This window comes from Cricetulus griseus, chromosome 2, assembly GCF_003668045.3.
Source record: "Cricetulus griseus strain 17A/GY chromosome 2, alternate assembly CriGri-PICRH-1.0, whole genome shotgun sequence".
In the NCBI taxonomy this organism is placed as follows: Eukaryota; Metazoa; Chordata; class Mammalia; order Rodentia; family Cricetidae; genus Cricetulus; species Cricetulus griseus.
The window spans coordinates 202,738,322-202,765,780 of NC_048595.1; the positions used below are offsets into that span (position 1 = coordinate 202,738,322).

General features: G+C 42.7%; 1 protein-coding gene across 3 annotated transcripts; it reads left to right on the plus strand.

Annotated features, from left to right (window-relative positions):
• The first annotated feature begins 6,154 nt into the window (after window positions 1-6,154).
• Window positions 6,155-27,186, plus strand: Cdc25c (cell division cycle 25C). 3 transcript variants are annotated; one of them, XM_027400728.2, is made up of 14 exons: window positions 6,155-6,360; window positions 6,717-6,935; window positions 8,664-8,758; window positions 10,590-10,635; window positions 12,450-12,483; window positions 12,733-12,822; window positions 13,396-13,494; window positions 14,273-14,422; window positions 20,539-20,637; window positions 23,424-23,486; window positions 23,944-24,042; window positions 24,533-24,666; window positions 25,654-25,765; window positions 25,963-27,186. In XM_027400728.2, exons 2-14 carry the CDS (start codon window positions 6,754-6,756, stop codon window positions 26,116-26,118), a joined length of 1,359 nt encoding a protein of 452 aa, XP_027256529.1. In that variant the 5' UTR covers window positions 6,155-6,360; window positions 6,717-6,753; the 3' UTR covers window positions 26,119-27,186. The 3 variants fall into 3 exon arrangements, with proteins under 3 accessions (XP_027256529.1, XP_027256530.1, XP_035296092.1); XM_027400729.2 differs by having other exon boundaries at window positions 6,721-6,935; XM_035440201.1 differs by lacking the exon at window positions 6,717-6,935.
• The last annotated feature ends 273 nt before the right edge of the window (window positions 27,187-27,459 follow it).

Here is a 27,459-nt window from a genome sequence, read left to right on the forward strand (position 1 = left end):
GGACATGGACCACCACACCCAGTAATACCTTGTTCCCTTTTTATTACTAACCATGCTTACTAAAGTTAAATGGTTGTGTGACTTTGTGACTCAAACTTGTAATCCCAAGTTTGAGAAATGTAATGTAATCCCTACTTGAGAAATGTAGGCGCGTTGCCATAAACTCAGGGCCACCTTCAGTTGCACAGTGAATTCTAGGCCAACTTGGACTATGGAGTAAGATGCTATCTCACCTCTCCATCACCACCAAATAAATAAATAAGAAGGAAAGGAGACAAAAACAAAACAATCCTAAGGACAAGGGGATAATATAGCTCAATACTACAAAACAAAATTTAAAAACACTGCAAGTCATGCATAAGAACTCATTTGAAAAGAAGGGCACACCATGTTTCACAGTGTGACCTAAGATAGCCAACCAGCAGAGCTCAACACTGTCCATAATTATGTTTCTTTCAATTTTCAAGGGTGTTTTTGATTGCCTTGCTTTTTTTTGTTTGTTTTGTTTGGCAAAACTATATATATATATATATATATATATATATATATATATATATAATATTGTAGCTGAGACTAGCTTTAAACTCATGATCCTACTGTTAATTTCTGTAATAAAGAACTCTTCATGTTTGATACAAATCACACTTTAAATGACAGAAATAAATAACTCCTGATCCTTTGCTTCCACTTTCCCAGTGCTGGGATTCCAGGGGTTCCCTTTGTCTTATTTGTGGTGAAAGAGAGCAAACTCAGGGCCATAAGTGTGTAAGGCAAGCACTCTATCTCCTGCCTCCACCTCTTTTGGACTTACTTGTGTGCTCATGGGTCAGACCCCATCTTTTTCCCTGTTCCAAAGGTTTTTGGCAAAGGACACTACCTGGGCCTCTTTCTGGCCTTTGTCCCAATTTTCTGAGGATTCTGGGGCCTGGAGCCAGTCATCCAGGAGATCATCCAAAGGAGTAGGATCCACTGGCCCTAGGGAGTTCTTAGTCTCCTTCCTAGGGAGGCGGCAGAGTGAGAGAACATCCACTCCCTCAGATACCCCCACTTCCACCCAATAAAACCTAAGTCTTTGCAAAATGGAGAAAGTAGGGCTCAGCCTACAGAACTTGCAGAATGAGCCAAATTAGTGAACACACCCCTCAGCCTCCCTTTCATGCAGAGGCTGCGCCTTGGGGGATCCCAGGTATGCAGGGCTCTTCTCCATTGCCTGATCTGGGCATCCCAGGATCGGCGGCTGTACCTCCTGTTTTTGTTTGGTGTTTGAGGGTGAAATCCAGGCTGTCACTGTGCCCTGGCAACAACAAATATGGGTCAGATTGGGGTCAAAGGAAAGGGATACTGTTCATTACTTATCACAGTGAATCAGAGGCCCAGACAGGGATTACCCAAGGACAGGATAATACTACAATCCAGCAAATTCAGTGAGGCCAGGCCTGGTGATACATACCTAGAATGAAAGTAAGAATGAAGTGTTAAACAAAGAGTGGAGGTGGGAAGTTAGGTAGGGTGGCGTACATCTAAAATCCCAGCACTTGGAAGAGGCAAGCCTGGTCAACATGAGACTGTCTAAGAGCCACGGGGGGGGGGGGGGGGGGGGAAGAAGTGATGCTTGCTTCAGCAAGCACATATACTAAAATTAGAATTATAGAGAAGTTTAAAGTGGTCCCTGATAAGGATGATATCCAACTTTTTGATGCATTTCACATTGTGTGTGTGTGTGTGTGTGTGTGTGTGTGTGTGTGTGTGTGTGTAGGACATGAAAATAGAAAGGGAACTACAGAGGAAGTAGAGGTAAGAGGTGTAAAGGGAGCAGAGAGGAGAGAATATTGGAGTACATGTGACATAAAAACAGAAGAGGGGGCCTGGAGAGATTGTGCATCTAGGTTTGAGTCCCAACACCCATGTGGTAGCTCACAACTGTCTGTAGTTCCAATTCCAGGGGATCTGATAGCCTCTTCTGGCCTCCACAGGCATGTACATGGTACACAGACATACATGCATGGGAAACACCCATACACATAACAAAAACTTTTTTTTTTTTGAGATAGGGTTTCCCTGTGGCTTTGGAGGCTGTCCTGGAACTAGCTCTTGCAGACCAGGCTGGTCTCAAACTCACAGAGATCCTCCTGCCTCTGCCTCCCGAGTGCTGGGATTATAGGCGTGCGCCACCACCGAAATTAAATGAACAAAGAATTATGAAATACATTCATATAATGAAAACATCACAGTAAAACCCATTCCTTTGTACACTAACAAAGAAAATAAGAAACATGGTGCCAACAAGATGGCTCAGTAGGTAAAAACGCTTGCTGGGGGAGAGGGGTGATGATCACGAGAGATCTCCAGGAGAGCCTATGCTAGAAGCAAAGAACCAACTTTTGCAAGTTATCCTCTGACTTTGGCAGGCACATTTGTACTCACACAACTCACACATTCAATGATAAAAACAGCAAAACTAAGACTTTAGAAAACAAGAAACATGGACAAGCTTTCAAAGTCTTCTGGGCTAAGACCTTTCCTACTTGAGAGAAATCTCAAACTTATTTTTAGGGCCTAGATTTCGGGAGAATTGGTCATTCTTCACCTTTGCTAGAGCACTTGGTTTCCAGTTCTCTTTCCATCACTTGACAATGAGCTACAGCCATTTGGTTGACATTCTTGTTGCGACCACCCACAGATGCACTCACTTGGGGGACCTGCTGCAGAAAGCACTGGTAACCAGGTGTGCACTTGCCATAAACTAGCTACTTCTACCTCTGCTGCAGGACCACTTCATCTGTCTCGACTTCCCACCTGCAGAGAAGTAGACGGTGCCTCAAAAAGTATGACTATAGCCATCAAAGCAGAAATAAACACATCTCATACTCCCTTAAATCCCAGCCTTATTTTCCAACTTACCTGGCATGACAAGGCTCTGTGATGACTCCCACACTTACCATCTCTGTCCTAGAGGACAAAGACTTTTTACACACCCCCTTTCTGGGGGAGCAGTTTCTGCAGATAAAAGGATATTAATATAGAAACAGGATGAATATCCTGCATCTTTCAGCCACTGTCACCACCAAGACCCTCATGGCAGATAAAGGTTTGGGTTGGTTTGTTTTGAGACAGGGTATTTCCCATTTCCCATAGCCCTGATTGGTGGTTTGAAATTAACTAGCATCCACATTGTAATGATTTTCCTACCTTGACCTCCAAAGCTCTGAGATTGCAGGAGTGAGCCAAGTGCAGCTTTTTTTGGGGGGGGGAGGGGAGTATGAGATGAGGTTTCTCTGTGTAAAAGCACTACCTGTCTTGGAACTTCCTCTTCCTTCTGCATGCTGGGATTAAAGGTATACACCACCACCATCACTGTTTTTTTTCCTTTTCATATGTGTGTGGGGTGTGTATGAGTATGTCTGTTCACATGTGTGGATACATATGTGTGCTTGTGCATTAGATCAGAGACTGAAGGCAGGTGTCTTCACCTTGTTTTTGTTTTTGCTTTTTTTTTTTTTTTTTTTTTTTCCGAGACAGGGTTTCTCTGTGGCTTTGGAGGCTGTCCTGGAACTAGCTCTTGTAGACCAGGTTGGTATCGAACTCACAGAGATCTGCCTGCCTCTACCTCCCGAGTGCTGGGATTAAAGGCGTGTGCCATCACCGCCTGGTTGGTGTCTTCACCTTGGTTGGTGTATATTAAAGTAGGGTCTCTCACTTGAACCCAGAGCTCACAGATTTGGCTAGTCTAACTAACCAGTTTGCTCCAGGTGCCTTTGCCTCCTGAAGGCTAAGATAACAGGCAGGTCATCATACTACCTAGCATTTACGTGGGTTCTAGGAATCTAAATCTGGTCCTTATGCTTGCTCTGCAAATGCTTTATTGACTGAGCCATTTCTCTGGTCCTCAAATCCAGCTTTAAAGGTTATTTTTCTGACTTTTCTTAAAAAGTGGTCTGCAAACCAGTAGCACCTGGCAGCCTTGATCATTCCTGGGCCATAATCTATATATCTATTGGTCTGTACTTAAAATAGTTCCTAAGGTTTTATGTTAAAGCATTTCGTGCCAGGCAGTGGTGGTGCACGCCTTTAATTCCAGCACTCTAGAGGTAGAGGCAGGCGGATCTTTGAGTTCAGGGCCAGCCTTGTATACAGAGCAAGTTCCAGGACAGCCTCCAAAGCTACACCAAGAAGCTGTCTCAAGCCTCCTCCCCTAGCCTCTCAAGGGCTTAGACTGCAAGCTCTCACCCCCAAGTTCCCCACATTTTCTTTGATAATGGGTCTCATTATGTAGTGAAGACTGGTAATTCTCCTTCCTCAGCCTCTGCCGAGCTGGGATTACAAGTGGGCATTGCCATACCCAGCTTAATAAATTTTAATTATGAAAAATTTCAAGATAGGTGTGGTGACACATGCCTGTAATCTCAGAATTTAGGTGATTTGGGCAGGGGAATCATGAGTTTGAGGCCAACCAGAGCTATATGCCAAGATCGTGCTTCAACTAGCCATTAAAGGGGAAAAGGAAAAGGGGCTGGAGAGATGGATCAACAGAAGAGCATTGGCTTCTCTTCCAGAGGACCTAGGTTCAATTCCCAGTGCCTACAGGGCAGGGATCTGATACCTTCACACAGACTTACATGCAGGCAAACATGAATATACATGAAATTTAAAAAAAGCTATAGAAAAGAAAAAAAGTAAAATCTATTCTGAAGCAGAGTGCAGGAAACTGGATGACTACACATGCCTGTAATCCCAGAATTCAAGTGGTTGAGGTGGAGGGATTTCAAGCTGAAGACAAGTTTAAGATAAATGACACACAAAAAGTACAGCCTAATGCTTTGCTTCTCAAGAGTATGGCCCTGGGGTCTCATACCCAGACCTACTGAATCAGAATCCACTTTCTCAGGATCTCCAGGTGATTAGTATGTACATTAAATTTCCCACCCAGACGTCACTCCTAGTCATGCCAATTATCTTATCTATACTCACGCCCACTCGCAAAAGATATGAAAGAAGAAAAACAACCTAAGAATTTCTCGGGCTCAGGGCCTGGAGAGAGTTGTGGTTAAGAGCATGTATGGCTCTTGCAGAGTTTGGTTTTTTTAGCTCCCATGTTGGGCAGCTCACACTGCCAGTAACTCCAGTACTGAGGGATTGCCTCTGACCTTCCAACTTGCACACATACAATTAAAAAATAAGTCTAAAACTAATTTCTTGAGCCAGGTAGTGGTGGCTCACGCCTTTAGTCCCAGCACTCGGGAGGCAGAGGCAGAGGCAGGTGGATCTCTCTGAGTTCAAGGCCAGAGCGAGTGCTAGGATAGGCTCCAAAGCAATACAGAGAAACCCTGTCTCGGAAAAAAAGAAAAAAAAAATCTTGGACTGGGTAGTATCAGCTAAATGACAGTAGTTGTCCAGCGTTCCCAAGGCTTGGATTCCATTCCTATTACCACCCCCACTACCACTACCATAATAACTCTCCTCCTGCCCCCCTCCTCCTCTTCCTAGCAGTGTCTCCCTCTAGCCCCGGGTTATCTGGAGCTCACTCTGTCCTCCTATTCGCACTCTCTCAAGTGCTGGGATTGCAAGCATGAAACCACACCTCTCCCCACATATAAATACAATTTTGTTAATGTTCAAAGCCGCACAAATAGCCAAAGTTTAAGATCCTTTAGAATGTCGTGAGGATTACGTCAAAACGTTCAATTCTCCTACTCTCCCTGAAAAGGAATTTCTACCCAGAAAACCTCTTGGAATGGGTCAGGGGCGGCTCAGCATCAATACACACCTGCCACGCCCCAACAACTGCCACACTGGCGGCAAATGCTCCATTTCCAGCCGAAAGCTAACAAAACTCAAGAGAAACGACGCGAGAAAGAAGCAAGGAGAAGAAAACACTTCACGCAAGAATAGTTCCTCCAGACCGTCATCGTTAGCGGGGCTCGATTCAAATCTCCCGGGGTTGCTGGGGCTGGGGGAATTGAGTACTTGAAGGGTGTGACGATTGGCCAGAGGGAGAGCCAATGAGCATCAGACTCTCTGTGTGGCGGAGATGCCTAGTCGACCAGGTACGACCCTAGCGATTGGTAAGGGGGCAGGGTCCTAGTCTCGCACGCTGATTGGCTGACGCTACTGGCATAAGGACAGTGATAGGCTGTTGAGAGAGCGGAAGGTTTGAATGGTCAGGCCTATGGCTGTTGGTCTTGCCCTTCTGCCAATTCCGGAGAGAAGCAGCAAATCTGGACCTCGAGCTAACTAGATACCATTTTAACTCGAAGACCCTCTTCTCTTCCTCAGATTCCTTCTCATTCGCTGGAGTCTTCGCTTCCGTCCAGTTCTGCAGGAGTTTCTTTCTCCAAATTCAAATCTGCCTCTAAACTGAAGGTAAGCCGAGAGCTGTGTCCGTTCGGGAATCTCGGACACCCGATTGTCCCTGCAGGGTTCTTGCGGGGACCGGAGGTCCGAATAGCCTTATCGCGTTAGGTAGATCCAATTCTTCTGGCCAAGAGTGTGAAGCTGAACGATCCGGATCAAGCCAGTCTTCTCTCCGTTCCTCCTTTGAAGGCCTGAGCTTGCCAGGTCTCTGTAAATTTTTGCCCTGAGCAGTGTGACATTCCAGCGTGTTATACTTGATCCTTTGGGGATCCTTTTGGGGGGTGCTCCTCCACCCGGGCCTAGGCAGGCACTGGAAAGGGCGGAGAGGTTGGGAAAGCTGAGTATCTGTAGTGTTTTTCTCCTAGATAGCCACCCCTCTTCTTCCGTGAAGACTCCGAAGTCATGTCTACAGGACCCTTTCCATCTGCAAGAAAAGAGGGAAGTTTTGTTTCAGCACCCAGTTTTAGGTCCAATCAAAGGAAGATGTTAAACCTACTTTTGGAAAGAAACACTTCTTTCCCAGATTTCCCCAAATCTCCAGGAGACAAACTTCTCGACTCGACAAACCTAAGCATTTTGTCTGGGTAAATTTATTTTTTTAAAGATTTATTTTTTAATGATGTGTAGACGTGTGTGTGTGTGTTCCAAACGTGGGTATGTGTTTGTGATTATAGGTGGTCTCAGAGGGTCAGAGTTTTGTACCTGCCTGAAGTTATAGGTGGTTACTCTGCCTTAAGTGGGTGCTGGGGCCCTAACTGCAGTATTCTGGAAGAACAGCAAGCTTTTTTTTTTGGGGGGGGGGGCTGTTTCTAGACAGGGTTTCTCTGTGGCTTTGGAGGATGTCCTGGAATTAGCTCTTGTAGACCAGGCTGGTCTTGAACTCAGAGATCCTCTCACCTCTGCCTCCGGAGTACTGGGATTAAGGGCGTGGGCAAACCCCAACCCTGGGGAACAGCAAACTCTTAACCATTGAGCCATCACTCCAGCCGGTAAATTAACTTTTAGTTTTATACCTTGTCTTTGGTTTTATGAACAGGTTTGTTTTCAGAATTATACTGTTTCGAGGTTCAGGGTTTGTCTCAGCCATGACCTTGAATGTGTGACTCTTTTGAGTCACATTGGGCTTCCTTTCCATGTAACAAACAATAAAAAACGTCTTTTTTTTTTTTTTTAAAGATTTATTTATTTCATATACATTGTTCTACCTTATGCCAGAAGAGGGCACCAGATTGAATTGTGGTTGTGAGCCACTGTGTAGTTGCTGGTAATTGAACTCAGGACCTCTGGAAGAGCAGTCAGTGCGCTTAACCTCTGAGCCATCTCTTTAGGGCCCCCCCGCCCCCCCGTAAGTGTCTTTTTCTAAATGGGACTTGGTGGAGGATGTTTCTGATCTCACCTTTCTGGAAGCTGAGTCAGGATGACCACAGGTTCAGCCTGGGCTACTAGTAAATTTCAAGACAACTAGTGGGCTCCAGAGTGAGGCCTTATTGCAAACAAACAAATAATAATAAGAAAAATCATTTTCTATCTTAACAGGAATAATCTTTTCCTGTCATGCCAGAATCAATGTGATGTCTATGAAGAACTCTGAAAATTCTATTATTATGTTTTATGAGTTGGTCACTTTAATTGTATCAGTTTTAGTGTTGTACTTTAGAGTCTAGTCATATTGTCTTTACACCTCGTAGCAAACAGGATTTGAGGAATAGTAGAGATTCCGAGGAGAAATTGAATTTGTGTTCAGGGTGAACGGGGTAGAGAATGTGAGGTCAAGATCCTATTTACTGGGCAGGTGAGATGGCTCAGCATGATGGGCCCAGGTTAGAGCCCCTGTCTCCTGGAGTTGTCTTCACACAAGTATGTGCTCATACAAAAAAATGTGGTAAAAATTATAAAAAGATCCCTTTAGATTCTCATTAAATAAATCCCATCTCCATATGTTGGTGAGAAGAAAATTAGTCTCACATTTTTGTTTTTGTTTTGATTTTGTTTTTTGTTTTTTTGCTTGTTCAAGACCAGGTTTTTTTTGTGTAACAGCCCTGGCTGTCCTGGAACTCACTCTGAAGACCAGGCTGACCTTGACAGAGATCCACCTGTGTCTGCCTCCCTGGTGCTGGGATTACATTACTGTAATAGAGAAAAAAGTAGGGGATTGCTTTTCTCAGCCCAATCTGAGCTATTTCCAAATAGCAGATTTATTTGGATGTTGTTTAGATCTTTGTGGTAGTAATTGAGAGTGAAGACATGATCTCTACCTTTTTTAGGATAGTACTCCCTAATGGAAATCTTGATATATTTTTATGTCTCAACAGAGGAACCCCAAAACGTTGCCTTGATCTTTCAAATCTTAGCAATGGAGAGATGTCTGCTTCTCATCTTACCACTTCTGCTGACTTTGATGAAACAGGTAGGGGGACAGTCTTTAAAGAGAAAACTAACTTTAAGATTTTTATTAAACTTTTATGTGTATAAATATTTTTGCTTACATGTATGTGTACCACATGCATGCCTGGTATCCTCAGAGATCAGAGTATAGTTGCGAGTTGGATCCCCTGGAACTGGGATTACTGACTGTTATGAGTTACCATATGGATGCTCGGAAAGGAACCTGGATCCTTTGGAAGAATAGCAAGTACACTTAACTGCTAGCCATCTCTTAGGCTGAAGAGGTGGTTCCGTCTTTAAACACTAAGACTTACAAATATAAGGAAGGAGGAAAGGACAAGGTAATAGGATAAAAATTGAAGATGGTGAAAATAGGTTAAAAAATCAGGTGTATTAGCTTATGTAAGCCTAGCACTTGGAGGGCTGAGGCCAGCCAGCGCTACTACATCCCAAAATCCTGAGAGAAAACATTTGCCTAAAATTTTGAGGTTAGTTAATTTTTTAGTTGAACGATAAATGGAAAGAGAAAATAACAGTAATAGAAATTGCTATGTAGCTGGATGGTGGTAGTGCCTGGTCTACAGAGTGAGCTCCAGGACAGCCAGAGCTACACAGAGAAACCCTGTCTCAAACAAACTTAAAAAAAAAAAATTGTTATGTATTAGAAAAAGTTCTTCACTGGGCGGTGGTGGCGCATGACTTTAGTCCCAGCACTTGGGAGGCAGAGGCAGGCGGATCTCTGTGAGTTCCACATCAGCCTGGTCTACAAGAGCTAGTTCCAGGACAGCCTCCAAAACCACAGAGAAACCCTGTCTCGGAAAAACCAAAAAAAAAAAAAGAAAGAAAGAAAGAAAGGAAGAAAGAAAAAGTTCTTCAAGGAAGGAATGTATTTTGTTGACTGATTGATTAATGGTGGAGATGAAAGTACAGTAAATATTTTTTTATATCTCAATTTAGTCTCAGATCTCAGTAGAAGCAAAGAAATTGGCCTAAAGAAATACTTTGTTCTACAAGACCCTTCATTCAATCCCCAGTACCCTCCGAACACTTTGAAATACTTTGTCAACTAATTGGGCTCTCTCTCTCCGAGTGTGTGTGTGTTTCTGAGTCTAAAAAAAGTTTTGCTAGTAGACCATTCTAATATTTGCTTTAAGTTGAGATTCCCGAGTAGCCACTTCCTTTTCTGTTTGTTTTCTTTCTTTTCTTTCTTTCTTTCTTTCTTTTTTTTTTTTTTTTAAGATTTTATTTATTTTTTAGTATGTATACAGTCTCCTGCCTACGTGCCAGCAGAGGGCACCAGATCTCATTCAAGATGATTGTGAGCCACCATATGGTTGCTGGGAATTGAACTCAGGACCTCTGGAAGAACAGTCAGTGCTCTTAACTGCTGAGCCATCTCTCCAGTCCCTCTGTTTGTTTTCTTAGGGAGGGGAGAAGATGTTGGCTCAAGATAGTTTCATGTAGCTCAGGCTGGCCTCAAACCCACTTTGTAGCCTTTGAACTTCTGATTTACCTGATTTTACCTCCTAAGTGCTGGAATTACAGGCACTTTTGTGTGTGTGTGGTTTTTCTGTTTGTTTTGTTTTTGTTTTTGTTTTTTCGAGACAGGGTTTCTGTGGCTTTGGAGGCTGTCCTGGAACTAGCTCTTGTAGACCAGGCTGGTCTCGAACTCACAGAGATCCGCCTGCCTCTGCCTCCCGAGTTCTGGGATTAAAGGTGTGCGCCACCAACGCCCGGTGCTCACCATGCTTTTATGCTGTGCTGAGGATTGAACCTAGGACTTTGTGCACGTTAGGCAAAAACTGCCAAGTAAGCTGCATGCTCAGCACATTATTCTTCATAACTGATTGCAGGTTCCTTGGATTCCTCAGGACCTCAGGATGTACAGTTAGCTGAGAAGTAAGTTCTGCTGTTAAATAGTCTGCATGCCTGAGCCTTCCCTCATCAACCACAGGTTGTCCTATGTGGACTCTGCAGACTGTGAAGTACTTCACTTGGGATATTAGTGGGCTTGGAGGCCTAGATTCTCACTTGACAGCTTTTAAGTTTTCTAGTTCTAAATAGCATTGTGAAATGCAGGCTATTTTAAACCAGCATACACAGAAATATCTTGTTTTTACGTGAAGGGAAATGGTATACTGCACTCATGCCAGGGCTTCTTCTTACACGTGAGAGGTGCCGTATTTTAGTGGCTCAGGATACAGGTTCAGGGATAAGATTGTCTAGGTTCTGGTGCTTTACTACTTCAACAGCTGGGTGTGACCCAATTTCTTAACCCATTGGATCGAACTTTCTTTCTTTATAACATGCGATAACAGTGGTGCTCTGTAAACAGCTATTGAAAAGATTAAAAGTGAGAAGGCTGGGCCACCTGAGACACTGTCTCAAACAAACAAAACACCACTCAAATCAACAATAAAAACAAACACTAATCATAGCCAGGTAATATGGTTTACATTTGTAATTCCAGAACTCAAGCCGTCAAGGCAAGATGATTGTGAGTTCAAGGCCAGCCTGGGCTGTGTGAGACACCATCTCCCATCTCTTACTTCCCCCCACCCCCCCAAAAAAAGAAAGAAAAAGAACAAAACAAAATATGTATCTAGCAAATACCAAGCATTTTATGTTTATTGTTATAACTATGATGAAGTATTTCTTGGAGATCCTAAAATATTTAGCTGGGAGTGTACATGGAATAAAAACTGATTTCAATTCAACCCTTTCAAAATTGATACTAGGTGGTGGTGGTGGTGGTGCAGGCCTTTAATCCCAGTATTTGGGAGACAGAGGCAGATGGATCTCTGTGAGTTCAAGGTCAGCCTAGTCTACAGAGCAGTTCCAGGACAGCCTCCAAAGCAATACAGAGAAACCCTGTCTAGGAAAACCAGAAAAAAAAAAAAATCAAAACTTATTAAAAGCTTTCTATGGCAGTTTTTAGGAACATGTGTAAAAATTCACTTGCATTGTTCATGTTGTCTTTGAACTGATTTTTCTTTTCTTTCTTTCTTTCTTTCTTTCTTTCTTTCTTTCTTTCTTTTTTTTTCTTCAAGACAGGGTTTCTCTGTATAGCCCTGGCTTGTCCTGGTACTCTTCAGAACATGCTCCAGAGTGCTGGGATTAAAGGATTGTGACACCACCACCTGGACTGATTTTTCTCTTTTATATTTTTTTCTTGGAGGCAGGGTCTCATTGTAGTCCAAGTATGACCTTGAACTCCTACTTCGGCCTCCTGAATGCTGGTTCTATAGTATAGTGGTAGACCACAGGCCTGGCTTTGGGTTACTGTAAATAGCCTGTGTTGTATATTCTGGGTGGAAATGGAGGAAAGGTAGAAATTCAATCATTAAAAAGAGCCTCCTGTCATCAGTGTTAGAACAGTACTAAGTCATAGATTGTTCCTGTGTAAGATGTGAGACAGGAGTGGCAGGTGTATACTGGTTGAATGCCTAGTTTATACAAGGCCCTTGGTTCCATCCTTAGCACCAGAACAGGAATAAGAGATGTAAGGCAAACTCCCTTTGGTACCTATTTATCCTGTCTGGTTTTGCTGGTGAACTTAATACCCTGCATATTGTTGTTGAAAGAGATAAATAAACAAAAACTAGTGCTCCTTGAATAGGAGAAAGGAAGAACTGGGGTGCTCCTAAGCACTGAAGAACCAAACTGTTTGGGGATTACCTGACTAGTTGGTTTGTCTTTGTTTTACTCTACAGGAATCATCACCAGGACCCAATGAAAGGCATCCCAGTAGGTAGACCAACCTACCCACCTGCCTACCTTTCTTCCTTCCCTTTAACAGAGGGTCTCACCATGCTTGGCTAGCTGGGCTGGAGCACTGTTGAGTGCTGAGACTTGAGGCATATGTCACCAGGCCCAGGTGAGACTCTCCCTATGGTTTGTTTGACTGTGGGTTTGTTTCTCAGGTGGGAGACAGGGTTCCCAGCTGGCGGTATAGATAATGGATATTGGATGCCTTCAGTAGACAATGTCTTTTAGGTGCAGCTTCTCTGTAGTACTCCAAATGCTTTGGACCATGGCCACAGAAAGAAAGATGCAGTGCGTGGCTTATCTGCAAATAAAGAAAACGTAAGTATTTAATGGAAACCTAGATATATTAATTTTATTTCTTTAAATGAACAATTGCTTAATGTCATGAAACCTACAGTTGTTTATACTTCAGTATGCTAGCCAAGCAAATTCCATCATTATAACAACAAAAAAACCCTGTTTTTCTACCTAAGGTTTAACCAACCTTAGGACAAAAACCTAGTACTGTAGCAGGTTATCAGTTATGTTCAGTTGATCAGTTTAAATATACAAATTGCTGTTACCATCATGTAAATAACTGTTTTGAAATCATCATGTGTTTGTAAGTGTAGGCACTACGTGCATATGTAGTATACATATATACGCAAACATATCTTCCCAAGCAAACTTTCGTCTCTATCCTTTTGCTTATGATGATAAAATTTGTATCCTCCAAAGCAAATCTGTGTGTCAGACATGATATCCAAAGCATTATCTATCTTCAGATACACGTTTAATGATTATGTGTATGCGTTTCATGAGAGCTATGCATGGTTTGATCAGATGTTATGCTATTGGCGGGCATTATTACTAATTCTCGTCCTCCAGCCAGTGCCATTTTTCCTTATGTAGATGAACACCCATCTAAAGACACTGGAGTGGGAGGCACCTAGGACCCCAGCGTTTCAAAACAGGCCTGGAGACCCTCTGGCTTCCCCCCCTTCTTTACTGGTGAGTTATTGAATATCATCAAGTGATGACTGGAGTATCATGGGCTACAGAGTAAGCTGTGGACTCTGGCCTGTTGACGTTTCCTCAGCTGACTTGGGTGAGATGCTGAATCGAAGCAGGCCGAGAGGGAGCTATGTGCCCTCTGATCTTTTTAGTTGTTTAAACTGTAGAGTGAGAATTTTTCTTAGGCCTTGGGTTCCTTCTTTTCTCTTCCTTTCTTTTTGGGGCTTTGAGACAAAGTCTCACTCTGTAGTTCAGGTTAGCCTGGAAGTTGCTGGAGAGTCCAGGCTGTGTCCTCAAACCTGCAACAATCCTGCTATCTCAATCTAGGTGCTAGGATAACAGCCTGCACCAGGATGCACGTTGCTAGTTTCTTTATTCTCTTTTGAAATGAGGTTTCGATGTGCTGCTCAGGCCTGCCTTGATTGCCTGTACTCAAGCTGTCCTCCTCCTCAGTCTCTTGAGTCCTGATATTGTAGGTTTCTGCCACTATAGGTCACTTCATCTGAGAGCTGTATACTTTTAATTCCTACATTTATATTGTTAGAATATTTTGAGTCAGTCTTTGTACATGATACAAGTGTTGTGAATGAAGTAAGGGCTTCTTGTTTGTTATTTTTAATTTTTTTCTTTCATTGAGATAGAATTTGAGTATGTAGCTCAGGCTTGCCTCAGACTACTAATCCTTTTGTATCAGGCTCTTGATTAGTGGGATCACAGACGTGTGCTTTCACACTCAGTCCTAACTGGGTTTTAATCTTGTCGATATAATTGACAGGAAAATGGAATCTTGATGGAAAATGAAATGAGGTATCTGGGCAGTCCCATTACTACAGTTCCAAAACTGAGTAAGAATCTAAAGCTAGAAGACCAAGAAGGGCTTTCAGAGGATTCAGTGGAGTTTTCCCTGGAAGACCAAGATACCAAGGTGCAATGTTCTGTTACTTTTCATTTTTCATTCTTTTGTTTTCATTTCATTTGTTGTGTGCATGTGTCTGTATGTTTATGTGTATATATGTGTTTATGGCATATCTGTGGTGTCAGAGGACAACTTGTAAAAGTTTTGTTCTCTCCTGTCATGAGGGTCCAGGCATCAAACTCAGGTCATCAGGCCTCACAAAGCTGAGTCAGCTCAGTGGCCCTTGGTTTTTGGCACAGTCTCAGCCAGGTGGTGGCATACACCTTTGATCCCAGCACTCGGGAGGCAGAGGGGGGCAGATCTCTAAGAGTTTGAGGCCAGCCTGGTCTATAGAGCAAGTTCCAGGGCAGCCTCCAAAGCTGCACAGAGAAACCCTGTCTCTTAAAACCAAAAAAAAAAAAGAAAAAAAGAAAGAAAAGAAAAAGAAAAAAGAAAAAAGCAGGGTGTCATGATATAGTCCAGGTTGTTGACCTTGCTGTTTAGCTAGAGTAGCTTTGAATAACAATCCTCCTGTCTTAGTCCCCGGAACACTAAGATTATAGGTGTGTAAACTTGTGCTACCTTACCAAATTTTCTTTTTCATTTTGTTTGTTTGTTTGTTTGTTTGTTTGAGACAGGGTTTTACTATGAGGCCCAGGCTGTCCTAGAACTCTCTTGTAGCCAAAGCTGGTTTGGAATTCACTGTATAGCTCAGGTTGGCGTAGAACTCCTTGAAATCCTCCTGCCTCAGCCTTCCAAGTGCTCAAATGACAGACCTGAGCTTCTACATTTGTTTCTAAGTAAACAACATTGTATACCTATTATACTAGGGCTGTGAAAACAAAAACAAACAAAACCCCAGTGTTTTAGTCATGATACACACGTATAATTTGAGAGGTTGTGAGTGAAAAGCCAACCTTGATTACATAGTAAGACCTGATCTTAAAACACTCTGGTAGTGAGGTAGAGAAATGGCTCAGCAGTTAAGAGCTCTGGCTGCTCTTCTAGAGGACCAGGGTTTGAGTCCAAAGATTTTTTTTCAATTAAAAAAGAAAGTCTTTAAACTCAAGATACCTGACAGATAGTGTCATGTCATCATGGAGATCATCCTATTACTGGATGAGAAATATAGTCAGTAATTTGCATCACTATCAAAAGCAATGGCTGGAATAACATAGCAGTATCTTACAAGTGTCTTACAAGGTCCTTCCCCCATCAGTACGAGATAATCTGAAGTTGCTTGTGCCTTGTAGGTGTGTGTGTATGTGTTGACATCATAGAAATAGTTTCTGAGGTGTTTAGCACTTCTGAATCAGCTTCATTTGTTTGAAATGAGTGTGGGCAGAGACATGTTTGTATAGGTGTCTGTGTAGCTACAAGATTGTGTCAGATCCACTGGAGCTCCAGTTACTAGTTGTGTTGGGCCAGCATGAGAGTGTTAGGAACCAAACTGTGGTCCTCTGGAAGAACAGCAAGTGCCTTAACCACTGGGCCATTTCTTCAGCCCTACTTTATTATTGTCAATGATAACTGATAAAAGAAGGAACAGCATTCAATAAATATTATGATAATAATGTGTGCCAAGTCATATACTACAGTAGAGGACAATTGTAACTAAGATAGAGAGGATTCCTTTAGGAGGATAGTTCAGTTTGTGGCTGAAGAGATGGCTTGGTGGTTAAGAGCACTGGCTGCTCTTCCAGAGGACACAGGTTTGGTTCCCAGCACCCAAATTAGTGGTTCACAACTACTGTAACTCCAGTTTTAAGGAATTTGATTTGCACTTCTGGCCTCTGTATGAGTAGTAGGCACATACATGGTACACATTCTTACATCCAGACAAAACGCACATAAAATAAAAATAATACATCTTAAAAAAAAAATAGCTCCAGTGGCTAAGTGCTTTCTATGTAAGCATGGGGACCTGAGCTCCAGCTCCAGCTCCAGCACCCACATAAAGAGCCAGATGTGGTAACACTTACATCCCAGTGCTAGGGAGGCCACCAAGGGAGGCTGTCCAATCTTGTCTAATCAGCAGGTCCCAGACTTAACAAGAAGGACGACTACTGAGAAATGATACCCAGGGTTGATCTCTGACCTTCACCCACAAGAGCACTCACATTTACAAAGAGAAGATTCATAATAATTGTACAGGAGATCCTGGGTCCAATCCCTGGCATGGGGGGTATACATATTTCTGTAGTGTCTTATGATACTATTTTATTGTTCTTTTTTTTTTTCCTTCTTCAATTTTTGAGACAGGGTTTCTCTGTGTAGCCTGGCTATCCTGGAACTCTCTCTGTAGACCACGCTGGCCTTGAACTCACTGAGACCTACTTGCCTCTGCCTCCCGAGTGCTGGGATTAAAGGCGTGTGTAGTTTATTGTTCGTTTTTAAGGCAGAGTCTTACTCTATAGCCCTGATTGACTTCAAACTATTGTCCTACTGCCTTAGAATTTTAAATGCTGGAATCGAAAGTGTATGCCAACATGCCAAGCCCATGTAATGTCTTGATAGTGTTTTCAGTGTTGGGAATTGAACCCAGGGCCTAGCAAATGTTAGGCAACTACTGGGCCATTGAACTCTATCCCAATCTATATAATATATTCAAATAGAACAATTTTATACTTAAATTTTAGGAACTACCCTATGGCAGTATATCATTTTATATTCCTACCAGTAATACACAAAAGTCTCCACATCTTTAAAAAAATTATTTAAAACTTTTTCTTAACCCAGGATAGCCAAAACAACCCTATACAATAGAGGAACTTCTGGAGGCATCACCATCCCTAACTTTAAGCTCTATTACAGAGCTATAGTCCTGAAAACAGCTTGGTATTGGCACAAAAATAGACAGGTAGACCAATGGAATAGAGTTGAAAACCCTGATATTAACCCACACACCTACGAACACCTGATTTTTGACAAACAATCCAAATTTATACGATGGATGGAACAAAGAGAACATCTTCAACAAACGGTGCTGGATGCAAACATGTAGAAGACTACAGATAGACCCTAGCCTTTTGCCCTGCACAAAACTTAAGTCAAAATGGATCAAAGACTTCAACATAAACCCAGCCACACTGAACCTACTAGAAAGTAAAGTGGGGAAATACCCTTGAATTAATCAGTACAGGAGACTGCTTCCTGAACATAACACCAGTAGCACAGACACTGAGATCAACAATTAATAAATGGGACCTCCTGAAACTGAGAAGCTTCTGTAAGGCAAAGGACATAGTCAGCAAGACAAAACGACAGCCCACAGACTGGGAAAAGATATTCACCAACCCCACATCTGACAGAGGGCTGATCTCCAAAATATACAAAGAACTCAAGAAGCTAGTCTCCAAAACACCAAACAATCCAATTAAAAAATGGGGTACAGAACTAAATAGACAATTCTCAATAGAGGAATCTAAAATGGCTGAAAGACACATAAGAAAGTGTTCAACATCCTTAGCCATCAGGGAAATGCAAATCAAAACAACTCTGAGATACCATCTTACTCCTGTCAGAATGGCTAAAATCAAAAAATACCAATGACAGTTCATGCTGGAGAGGATGTGGAGAAAGGGGACACTTCTCCACTGCTGGTGGGAGTGCCAACTTGTACAGCCACTTTGGAAATCTGTATGGTGACTCCTCAAGAAAATGGGAATGAGTCTACCACAAGATCCAGCAATTCCACTCTTAACCATATACCCAAAAGAAGCATATTCATATAACAAGGACATATGTTCAGCCATGTTCATAGCAGCACTATTTGTAATAGCCAGAAACTGGAAGCAGCCTAGATGCCCCTCAACCAAAGAATGGATAGAGAAAATGTGGTACATTTACACAATGGAGTACTACTCAGAAGAAAAAACAATGGCATCTTGAAATTTGCAGGAAAATGGATAGAACTTGAAGAAACCATTCTGAGCGAGGTAACCCAATCACAAAAAGACAAACATGATATGTACTCACTCATATGTGGACCTGCTTTATGATACATAGTAGTGACCGTGCTTTATCAGAGCTGTTTTGTTTGTTTGTTTGTTTGTTTGTTTGTTTTGGTTTTTTGAGACAGGGTTTCTCTGTGTAGCTCTGGAGCCTATCCTGGCACTCTCTCTGGAGACCAGGCTGGTCTCGAACTCATAGAGATCCGCCTGCCTCTGCCTCCCGATCAGAGCTGTTTTTAATGATGTTGCTCAGAATGGTTTCCTTCCAGATGATGACTGAGAAGCTAATTAAAAAAAAAAAAAAAATGGTGCCAGGTACCACAAGAGTAACAGAACTGGCCGAGCTTTGGTGGTGCACGCCTTTAATCCCAGCACTCGGGAGGCGGAGGCAGGCGAATCTCTGTGAGTTCGAAGCCTGGTCTACAAGAGCTAGTTCCAGGACAGCCTCCAAAGCCACAGAGAAACCCTATCTCGAAAAACCAAAAAAAAAAAAAAAAAAAAAAGAGAGAGAGTAACAGAACTGTGCTGTTTTCTGGGATTTTTTTTTTTTTTAATGGAGTGTGCTGATGTCTCTACAATTTTGTTCAAATGACTACAGAACCTGGAAAAGCTGTTGCTGCTATTGATGCATAACATACTGCTATTATTGGTCTTTTTATATAATATATATATATATATATATATATATATATATATAATTTGAATTTTTGGAAACTTTAGCTGTGCTGTCAACTTTGGAAAAAAGTATCCCAGTTTACCATGTTGAGTTGGCAGTGTACAAAAATTAACAGCCATATTGGTCTAGGAATGTTGCACTTAATTTTTTTCCATTTGTACAGGGGTAATGCACTGTATTAAATATGTAAGGTCTTAAAAAAAAAGATTCAATACCAGAAGCACAACAAAAGAATTGTTTGGTAATTGACCTGTAAATCAATTGCAATAGCCTTCATCATTAGCCTTCATCAAAATCATTAGCCTTCATGAAAACTTAAAAGCATTTGAGTATCAGAAGTTTTACCAAAAAGCAAGAAGATAATCACAATCAGATAAAAATATTTTCAAATCATGTATGGTGAAGGATTGGTATTGAAAAATCTGTAGTCTCAATAAACCATGGACAAATGAAAAAAAAAAAAAATCCTTCACTGTTGATCCTGTTTAAATGAGTTTGTAAGGGCCAGCCCTTTAGTTAGCTAAAGACCTTTGTCATTACTGTTATGTCCTCCCAAAATGACCTTCACGGACCTACCTAGCTTCACATGTTGCTTTCAAGAGTGGCTTCTTCAGAAAGCTGGTCCACATTTTTAACAGTTAACCTCTCCTGGGAGACTAGCTCTTTTGTTCACATTTAAGGCTTCCTGTTGCTCTGCTGTTTTAGCCCTGATGCACAACAGCTTTGTGAGCATTTGTACTTCATGCCTGAAGTACAATTAAAGTACCAGGGAGAAGATGCAAGAAACAAATGGTGTGAAGAGAGAAGACTGGATCAGGTTCTTGTTGGCGGCCAGTGCTGTTTATGATTGCTCTTGCTGGTGACAGATGTTGAAAACCAACACATTTCAGCATGTTTCAGACTCTGGTTTCTGGTACATAAGAGAGAGGAAAAACTGAGGGCTGTGTCTTCCCAGTCCCAGGCAGCCTCTATTTAGATATTCCTGAGAGCAGCCCAGACCTCAACTGCATGTGCTTGGGATATAATAGTAGTCTTGTATGTTGAATAAACTGTGTTTTAAATTAAAGTTTAAGCTTTATTAAAAAAACAAAAACAAAAACTTTTTCTTAGATTTTTATGTATATGTATTTAGGGGTATGTGTGTGTGTAGAGGCATGCACATTCATATGGAGGTCAAAGAAGTTTTTGTTTGTTTGTTTTGTTTTTTGGGATAGGATTTCTTTGTGTATCCTGGCTGTCCTGGAAACTAGCTCTATAGACCAGGCTGGCCTTGAACTTACAGAGCTCCAACTTCCTCTGCCTTCCAAGTTCTGGGATTAAAGGTGTACACCACCACTGCCTAGCTAGAGAACATTTTTCTGGAGTTGGTTCCCCCTTCCACATTTATATAGGTTCTGGGAATTGAACTTAGGTTGCCAGGCTCCAACAAGTACCTTATTTACCGAGCTATGTTGCCAGCCCTGGTCTTTAAATCTTTAACATGAGAATTGGGGTAAGTGAGAGTTTTGTCATTTCAGGGCTTAAGTCTAAAGAAGATGGTCTCTCTCTGTGATATGAATGCCATTCAGATGGAGGAAGAGCCTGACCAAGGGCACCTTATTGGTGATTTCTCCAAGGTGAGTTTAGTTATGTTTGCCTTTACTACCTATGTGTGTGTGTAGGGGTGTGCATACACTTGCCTGTGAATATACATGTGTGCCTCTGTGTGTGTGTGTGTGTGTGTGTGTGCGCGAGAGAGAGAGAGAGAGAGAGAGAGAGAGAGAGAGAGAGAGACAGAGAGACAGAGAGACAGAGAGAGACAGAGAGAGAGAGTGTACTGGGATCAAAGGCGTGAGCCACCAACACCTGGCAGAGTCATTTTGAATTTTAATCTCTGCTTGCAGAGGATGCTAGAATGCTAGATAAAACCATACATCCTCACTAAATGCTCTTTGTTGACTTGAAGGTAGAGTAAACCTCAACTCTAAGTCCATCTAATAAGAATTGATTATCCGGCTGGAGAGATGGCTCAGAGGTTAAGAGCACTGGCTGCTCTTCCAGAGGTCCTGAGTTCAATTCCCAGCAACCACATGGTGGCTCACAACCATCCGTTATGAGATCTGGTGCCCTCTTCTGGTGTGCAGATATACATGGAAGCAGAATGTTGTATGCATAATAAATAAATAAAAATCTTTAAAAAAAATTGTTTATCTAGGAAAATCCAGAACCCTGGTACGTGTATGAAACTTTTTTTTTTTTTTTTTTTTTTTTTTTTGGTTTTTAGAAACAGGGTTTCTCTAAGGCTTTGGAGCCTATCCTGGAACTCGCTCTGTAGACCAGGCTGGTCTCAAACTGACAGAGATCTGCCTGTCTCTGCCTGCTGAGTGCTGGAGGAAAGGTGTGTGCCACCACTGCCCAGCCAAGTACATCTTTTCTGAGGCAGGATAGTGAGTCTGGGCTGTGTAGTGAGATCCTATTTATGAGCAATAGTGGACAGTTTTCAGTGAGGGCTGGGGAGGTAACTCAGTGATAGAATATGTGCTTAGCATGTGTAAGGCCCTGGGTTCAGACCTCAGACAACCAATCTTTTCAATAGTAAACAGTTATTTCATCATTTGTCTTTGTTTTTTTATTTTTATTGTTAATACATTTACTCTTTTAGAGCAAGCATATGTGTGCATAAGAATGTTTATGTATTCATATCATAATTCCAGAGGACAACTTATGGGAGTTGGTTTTCTCCTTCCACTATGTAGGTCCTGGGGTTAACTCAGGTTTTCAAGCTTGGTGGCAATTGCCTTTACCCACTGCCCTCTCTCTGGTCCTATGTTTTTGTTTTTTTCTAGACAGGATTTCTTTGTGCAGTAGTCCTGGCTGTCCTGGAGCTCACTATGTAACCAGGCTGGCCTCAAACTCATAGAGATCCACCCGACTCTGCTTCCTGAGTGCCAGGATTAAAGGCCCATGCTCCACTACTGCCCGGCTATATGTTTTTGGATTGTTTTTTCAAAACAGGGATGTTTTTGTTTCTTAAGATAGCATCTCATATAGCCAGCAGTGGTGGCACATGCCTTTAATCCCAGCACTCAGGAAGCAGAGTCGGGTGTATCTCTGTGAGTTCAAGGCCGGCTTGGTCTACAAAATGAGTTCCAGGATGGCCAGGGCTGTTACACAGAGAAATCCTGCCTAAAAAACATGCATGCATGCATACATACATACATACATCCCATCCCATCTCATAGCTCAGGATCCTTCTGCTTCAGTCTCCCAAGTGCTAGGATTACAGATGTTGGGCATTTAATCTTTTGGTTTTGGGTGTGTAGGGGTTACTGTGTGTGCTTTAGTGTGTGCATTCATGTGGAAGCCATAGGTCAACCTTTAGTGGTGTTCCTTGGGAGCTGTCAGCATGTTTTTTAAGATCAGGTCTCTCACTGGCACCTGGTGCTTACAGATGAGTCTAGACTGGCTGGCCAGCAAGCCCCAAGGATCCTTGTGCCTCTGCCTTGCTAGTTTTGGGATTGCAAACACATACCATCTTGACTTTCTTTTTTTGTGGATGCTATGATCAATGCAGGTCCTTATACATGTATGATATTGCCAACTGAGCTATCCCCCCAGCCCCCATTTTATTGTCAACAACAACAACAATAAAAGAATTATTTATTTTTATTTTGCGTTTTTGATATGCTTTGCCTGAATATATGTATGGGCAAGTGAGCCATAATGTGGGTGCTGGGAAATAAACCTTGGTTCCTTGCAAGAGCAATGTCTCCAGACCCGTATTTTACCATTTTCAGTAGCTATTCATTAGTTAATTCTTTGGCTACTCATGATTTCTTTCTTGTGGGATATTTAGTTTTATAATTTTCCTTATGAATAAAATAGGCATATTTGTGGAGAAACATAAAATTTTGTATGCATCCTTGATAAGTTCCTAGGGATCAGTTCTTAGAAACAGAATTGCTGTGTTTGTTTTGTTGTGTGTGGTTTTTTTGTTTGTTTTTGTTTTGTTTTGTTTTTTGAGACAGGGTTTCTCTGGCTTTGGAGGCTGTCCCAGAACTTGCTCTTGTAGACCAGGCTGGTATGGCACTCACAGAGATCCGCCTGCCTCTGCCTCCTGAGTGCTGGGACTAAAGGCGTGTGCCACCAATGCCCGGCTTTGTTTTGTTTTCTAATATCACTTGGAAGCAAGATGTTGTGTTGCATACCTTTAATCCTAGAGGCAGAGGTGTGTGGGGGAGGGGATCTCTGAGTTAGGGCCAGCCTGGTCTACAAAGTGAGTTCCAGGACACATCTACACAAGGAAACCCTGTCTCAAAAACAAAAACAAAAAAAGACTTACTTAGAAAGACACCACAAAAATCCTTGATTGAGTCTTGGATTGGGAATTCTTGCTCTAATTTCAGTTCTTGGGTCTTTCTAGTTGTGTGCGCTGCCAACGGTGTCAGGGAAACACCAAGATTTGAAGTACGTCACCCCAGACACAGTAAGCAAATTTCTGGAGATGGTAACTGGGCATATCATATCAACTGAACTGATTTGTGCTTCTAGAAGTAGTTTTAAGTTTTCTCCTTTAGATACAAATCTCACCTGATTTCTGAAAAACTCAGTGAATGGGGAACTGTTTCCCACGTCTTCTCTGGGTTCTCTTCTGGGTTCTCTAGCTACTACCTTTGCTACTGATGTCTCCTGAAAGGCTGACTGTGGCCATGCTTGCCTCAGATAGCCTCAATGTCAGTCATTTGGGTCCTCTATCCAGGCATTTCTACTCATTTGTGGGATTGGGCTTAACCATTGGCATGTTGCAAATACAGGCTAAATCTGGAGGTTGTGCATACAGTGCAGTCTGGGGTGACTAATGGGAATATGCAAAAAGACATTGTGTGGCTCCTCTCTCTCAGAGTGACGGTGAACAGCATATTCAGTCATCTCTTTCTGTACAGGTGGCTGCTTTACTGTCTGGAAAGTTCCAGGATCTGATTGAGAAGTTTTACATCATTGATTGCCGCTATCCATATGAGTACCTGGGCGGACACATCCTGGTGAGGTTATACTGTGAACACTATCAAGAGAGAGGCGGAGATTTGGGTTTATATGGGCAAAGAGTCCTGTGAAATCTAGCAGTAGGACAGAGATTATACATTCGGATCACATCAGAGGAAGTCCTTATTTCTGCTTTAAGTCTGTACCTTGAGGGAGCCCTTTCCTTCTTTGGCAATCTCCTCCTTTTGTATGGGAGCCTCCAAGTAAAAACATCCCAAGAACCAGGAAGCATCTAATCTTCACAAACAGTTCTCCGTTTAACCTGTGCTCCGGTGGTTCAGTTCTGTGAACATGTGTGGTGCAGCCACATACCAAACTATGCCAAGCCCTAGAGTATATAATAGAGAAAGGCTTAGGCTCTTGCCCTGGAATTCCTTCTTGCCTAGTTTTCTGGCCTAAATATCCCAGAATAGTATCCCAGACATTCCTGAATATTTTGACTGTACACAAGCCCTTGAGGGAAAACTTGCTGACATCCTTTTTCTACAGGGAGCCTTAAACCTGTATAGCCAGAAGGAACTGCATGAGTTCTTTCTGAAGAAGCCTATTGTCTCTCTGGACATCCAGAAAAGAATCATCATTGTGTTCCTCTGTGAATTCTCCTCAGAGAGAGGCCCCCGAATGTGAGTGTCTGTGGTCGGTGATGGTAATGGATCTTGAATGAGACTTGACAGACCAATGTAGACAGAATTAACCTGAATGAGCACCTTCCACTGCAGTTTGATGGTGTAGAGATTTTGAGACCTGGATCTTGGCTAGTGCACATAGGCCATGGGGGTGGGCCTTGAGGGTTATAGTCCAGCCCTATTTCCTGTCCCATACCTGCTTTCTGATCCACCAATATGTGAACAAGCCGTGCAATAACCTCCCACTGCCAGCAGTGGGGCTACAATAGCCTTCATGCCTTAGGGCTACTGCAGTAGGGTGTTTCCAGATTCAAAAGTTTGAGCACTAAAGGAAAGAATTGAGCACTGGAGATGTAACTCAGCTGGAAGAGTGTGTGCCTAGAATGTATGTCCTTGGGTTTGGTCCCCAGTGTTGCATAAAACTGGGCATGATTGTATATAATCCCAGCACAGAAATGTGGGGGTCAGAAGTTTAAGCTCATCCTGGGTTCTAGATCAGCCTGGGCTAGAGAGTCTGTCTTAAAAAAAGAGCCAGATATGGTGGTGCAGGCCTATAATCCCAACACTTGGGAGGCAGAGGCAGGCAGATCTCTGTAAATTTGAGGCCAACCTGGGCTATATGGTGGGACCCTGTCTCAAAAACAAAACACAAACAAAAAACCATGTAAATACACACACACACACACACACACACACACACACACACACACACACACACACACACACACGAAGAAGAGATTTGGGAATGAAGCTTCAGTGGAGGAAAGGGAAAAGAGAATGTTATCTGGACCTTGGTTAGCAAACTTTTGTGTGTTGGGGGTGGTAGCTAGGGATTAACTCTGTCTTCTGTATACTTGACAATACTTTACCCCCAGCTACATCCCAGTCCTAAAGGTTCTTATGGGAAGTTAGTCGTGGTCTGTCCCCACCCCAGGACACCCATGGGCTGCTGTCACCCCACCCATCTCTGGATTTTCTCTAAAGGTGCCGTTCTCTGAGAGAAAAAGACAGAGCTCTGAACCAGTATCCAGCATTGTACTACCCAGAGCTGTATATCCTCAAAGGGGGCTACAGAGACTTCTTTCCAGAATATACGGTAAAGGGACAAGGCAGCAGGAAGGGGGGAGTGGAGGGAGGAGTGGAGTAGGGGCTCAGACTCAGAGGAGCCAGCTTTAGCATGCAGCCTCCAGGGACTATAAACATCCTAAGAAGAAACTGCTGTTCCTCAGCCACTCCTTAGTAGGCAGAGCTCAGGAGTCCAAGGAGTCCTTGACCTTGTCTCCTACCTTTCAGGAGCTGTGTGAACCACAGAGCTACTGTCCTATGCACCACCAGGACCACCAGGCTGAGCTGCTGAGATGGCGAAGCCAGAACAAAGCCCAGGAAGGGGAGCGGCAGCTTTTGGAGCAGATTGCCCTCCTGGTGAAGAAGGATGTGAACCCACAATAGTGGCCATGACAGTGGCAGTGAAGTCACTGGAAGACACTGGACACCCTGAACATAGTCATCTCTGTCACCAACGACAGGATCGTAAAAAAGTGTCTGCAAACACTGGGGATAGTCAGGCATGGTTCAAACACCTGTAGTCCCAGCACTAAGGAGGTAGATGCAGGAGGATCTCTGTGAGTTTAAGGCAGGCATGGGCTACACTTGACCCTGTCTCAAAAACAAACAAATAAAAAGCAAACAAAACCCATCAAACAAAAGCCTCCAGACCATCTACAAGCCAATAGGCTGTCATACTGATGAAATGCTAACCCTGAATACTAGCTTGGTGTCAGTGAGCTGCTGGCTGGGTGCTGGATGATTAGCAGAGGTATTTGCATAGCTTCAGAGAGTTCATATAGTTTTCTTCCAGGTCTCCCACATCTTACCATAAACCAAACAGTTAGTTCTCTGACCAGACATGGCTTTTTGAGATCGTTGCTTGCCCTCTTTCTTTGTATTTTCTTCCATTGATCTTAACTGGAATGGGAAAGTAAACATAGGAGAAGTGTGATTGTGAACCCAGTCTCTTCCAAGAAGATCTACATAAGGAGAAGAGTCATGGATGAGGCTCCCTTAAGGGCGAAGACTGTGGTGTGTGGTAGATGGCTTGCCCAGCAGTCACAAGAACCTTGAGTTTGAGCTCCAGCACTACAAACAATTTAAAACTACTGTCTTAGGAGATGGGTCAAATGAGTAAAACATTTGCTGCATGAACATGAGAACCTGAGTTCCAAACTCAAGAAGCCACATAAAAACCGAGCACTGTAACTGCATCTGTAGTATGTACCATGAAATGGGGATGGGGACAGAAGTGCTGGAAACTCAGGCCAGCTAAGCCAGCATACACATGAGTGAACAACAGAAGAGACCCTGACTTACTTATGGTGGAAGATGAAAGTCAACACCTGAAGTGATGCCCTGACTCTCTCTCTCTCTCTCTCTCTCTCTCTCTCTCTCTCTCTCTCTCTCTCTCATGTGTTACTCATGGCTCACTTCAGATTTTTTAAAAAGATTATATTTAAAAAGTCAGTGCTGTCTGCATGTATGTCTGTATGCCACAATAGGGCACCAGATCTCATTATAGATGGTATGCATAGATGGTGTTTTGTTGCTGGGGATTGAACTCAGGACCTCTGGAAGAACAGCCAGTGCTCTTAACCTCTGAGCCATCTCTCCAGCCCCTTCACTTCAGATTTTAAGTCTGAAATTCTGAGGTTATAACTCAACAAAACTGAGTTTTAAAACCTTCTGTTGCCAGGTGGTAGTGACAAACACCTTTAATCCCAGCACTTGGGAGGCAGA

Excerpts from the sequence above, each read along its gene's own strand:
- Cdc25c (XM_027400728.2), top strand. The coding sequence starts at position 6,754 with ATGTCTACAGGACCCTTTCCATCTGCAAGAAAAGAGGGAAGTTTTGTT. Across the intron at positions 14,423-20,538 it reads TGGAAGACCAAGATACCAAG|GGCTTAAGTCTAAAGAAGAT; the intron begins GTGCAATGTTCT and ends TTGTCATTTCAG. Across the intron at positions 20,638-23,423 it reads TTATTGGTGATTTCTCCAAG|TTGTGTGCGCTGCCAACGGT; the intron begins GTGAGTTTAGTT and ends GGGTCTTTCTAG.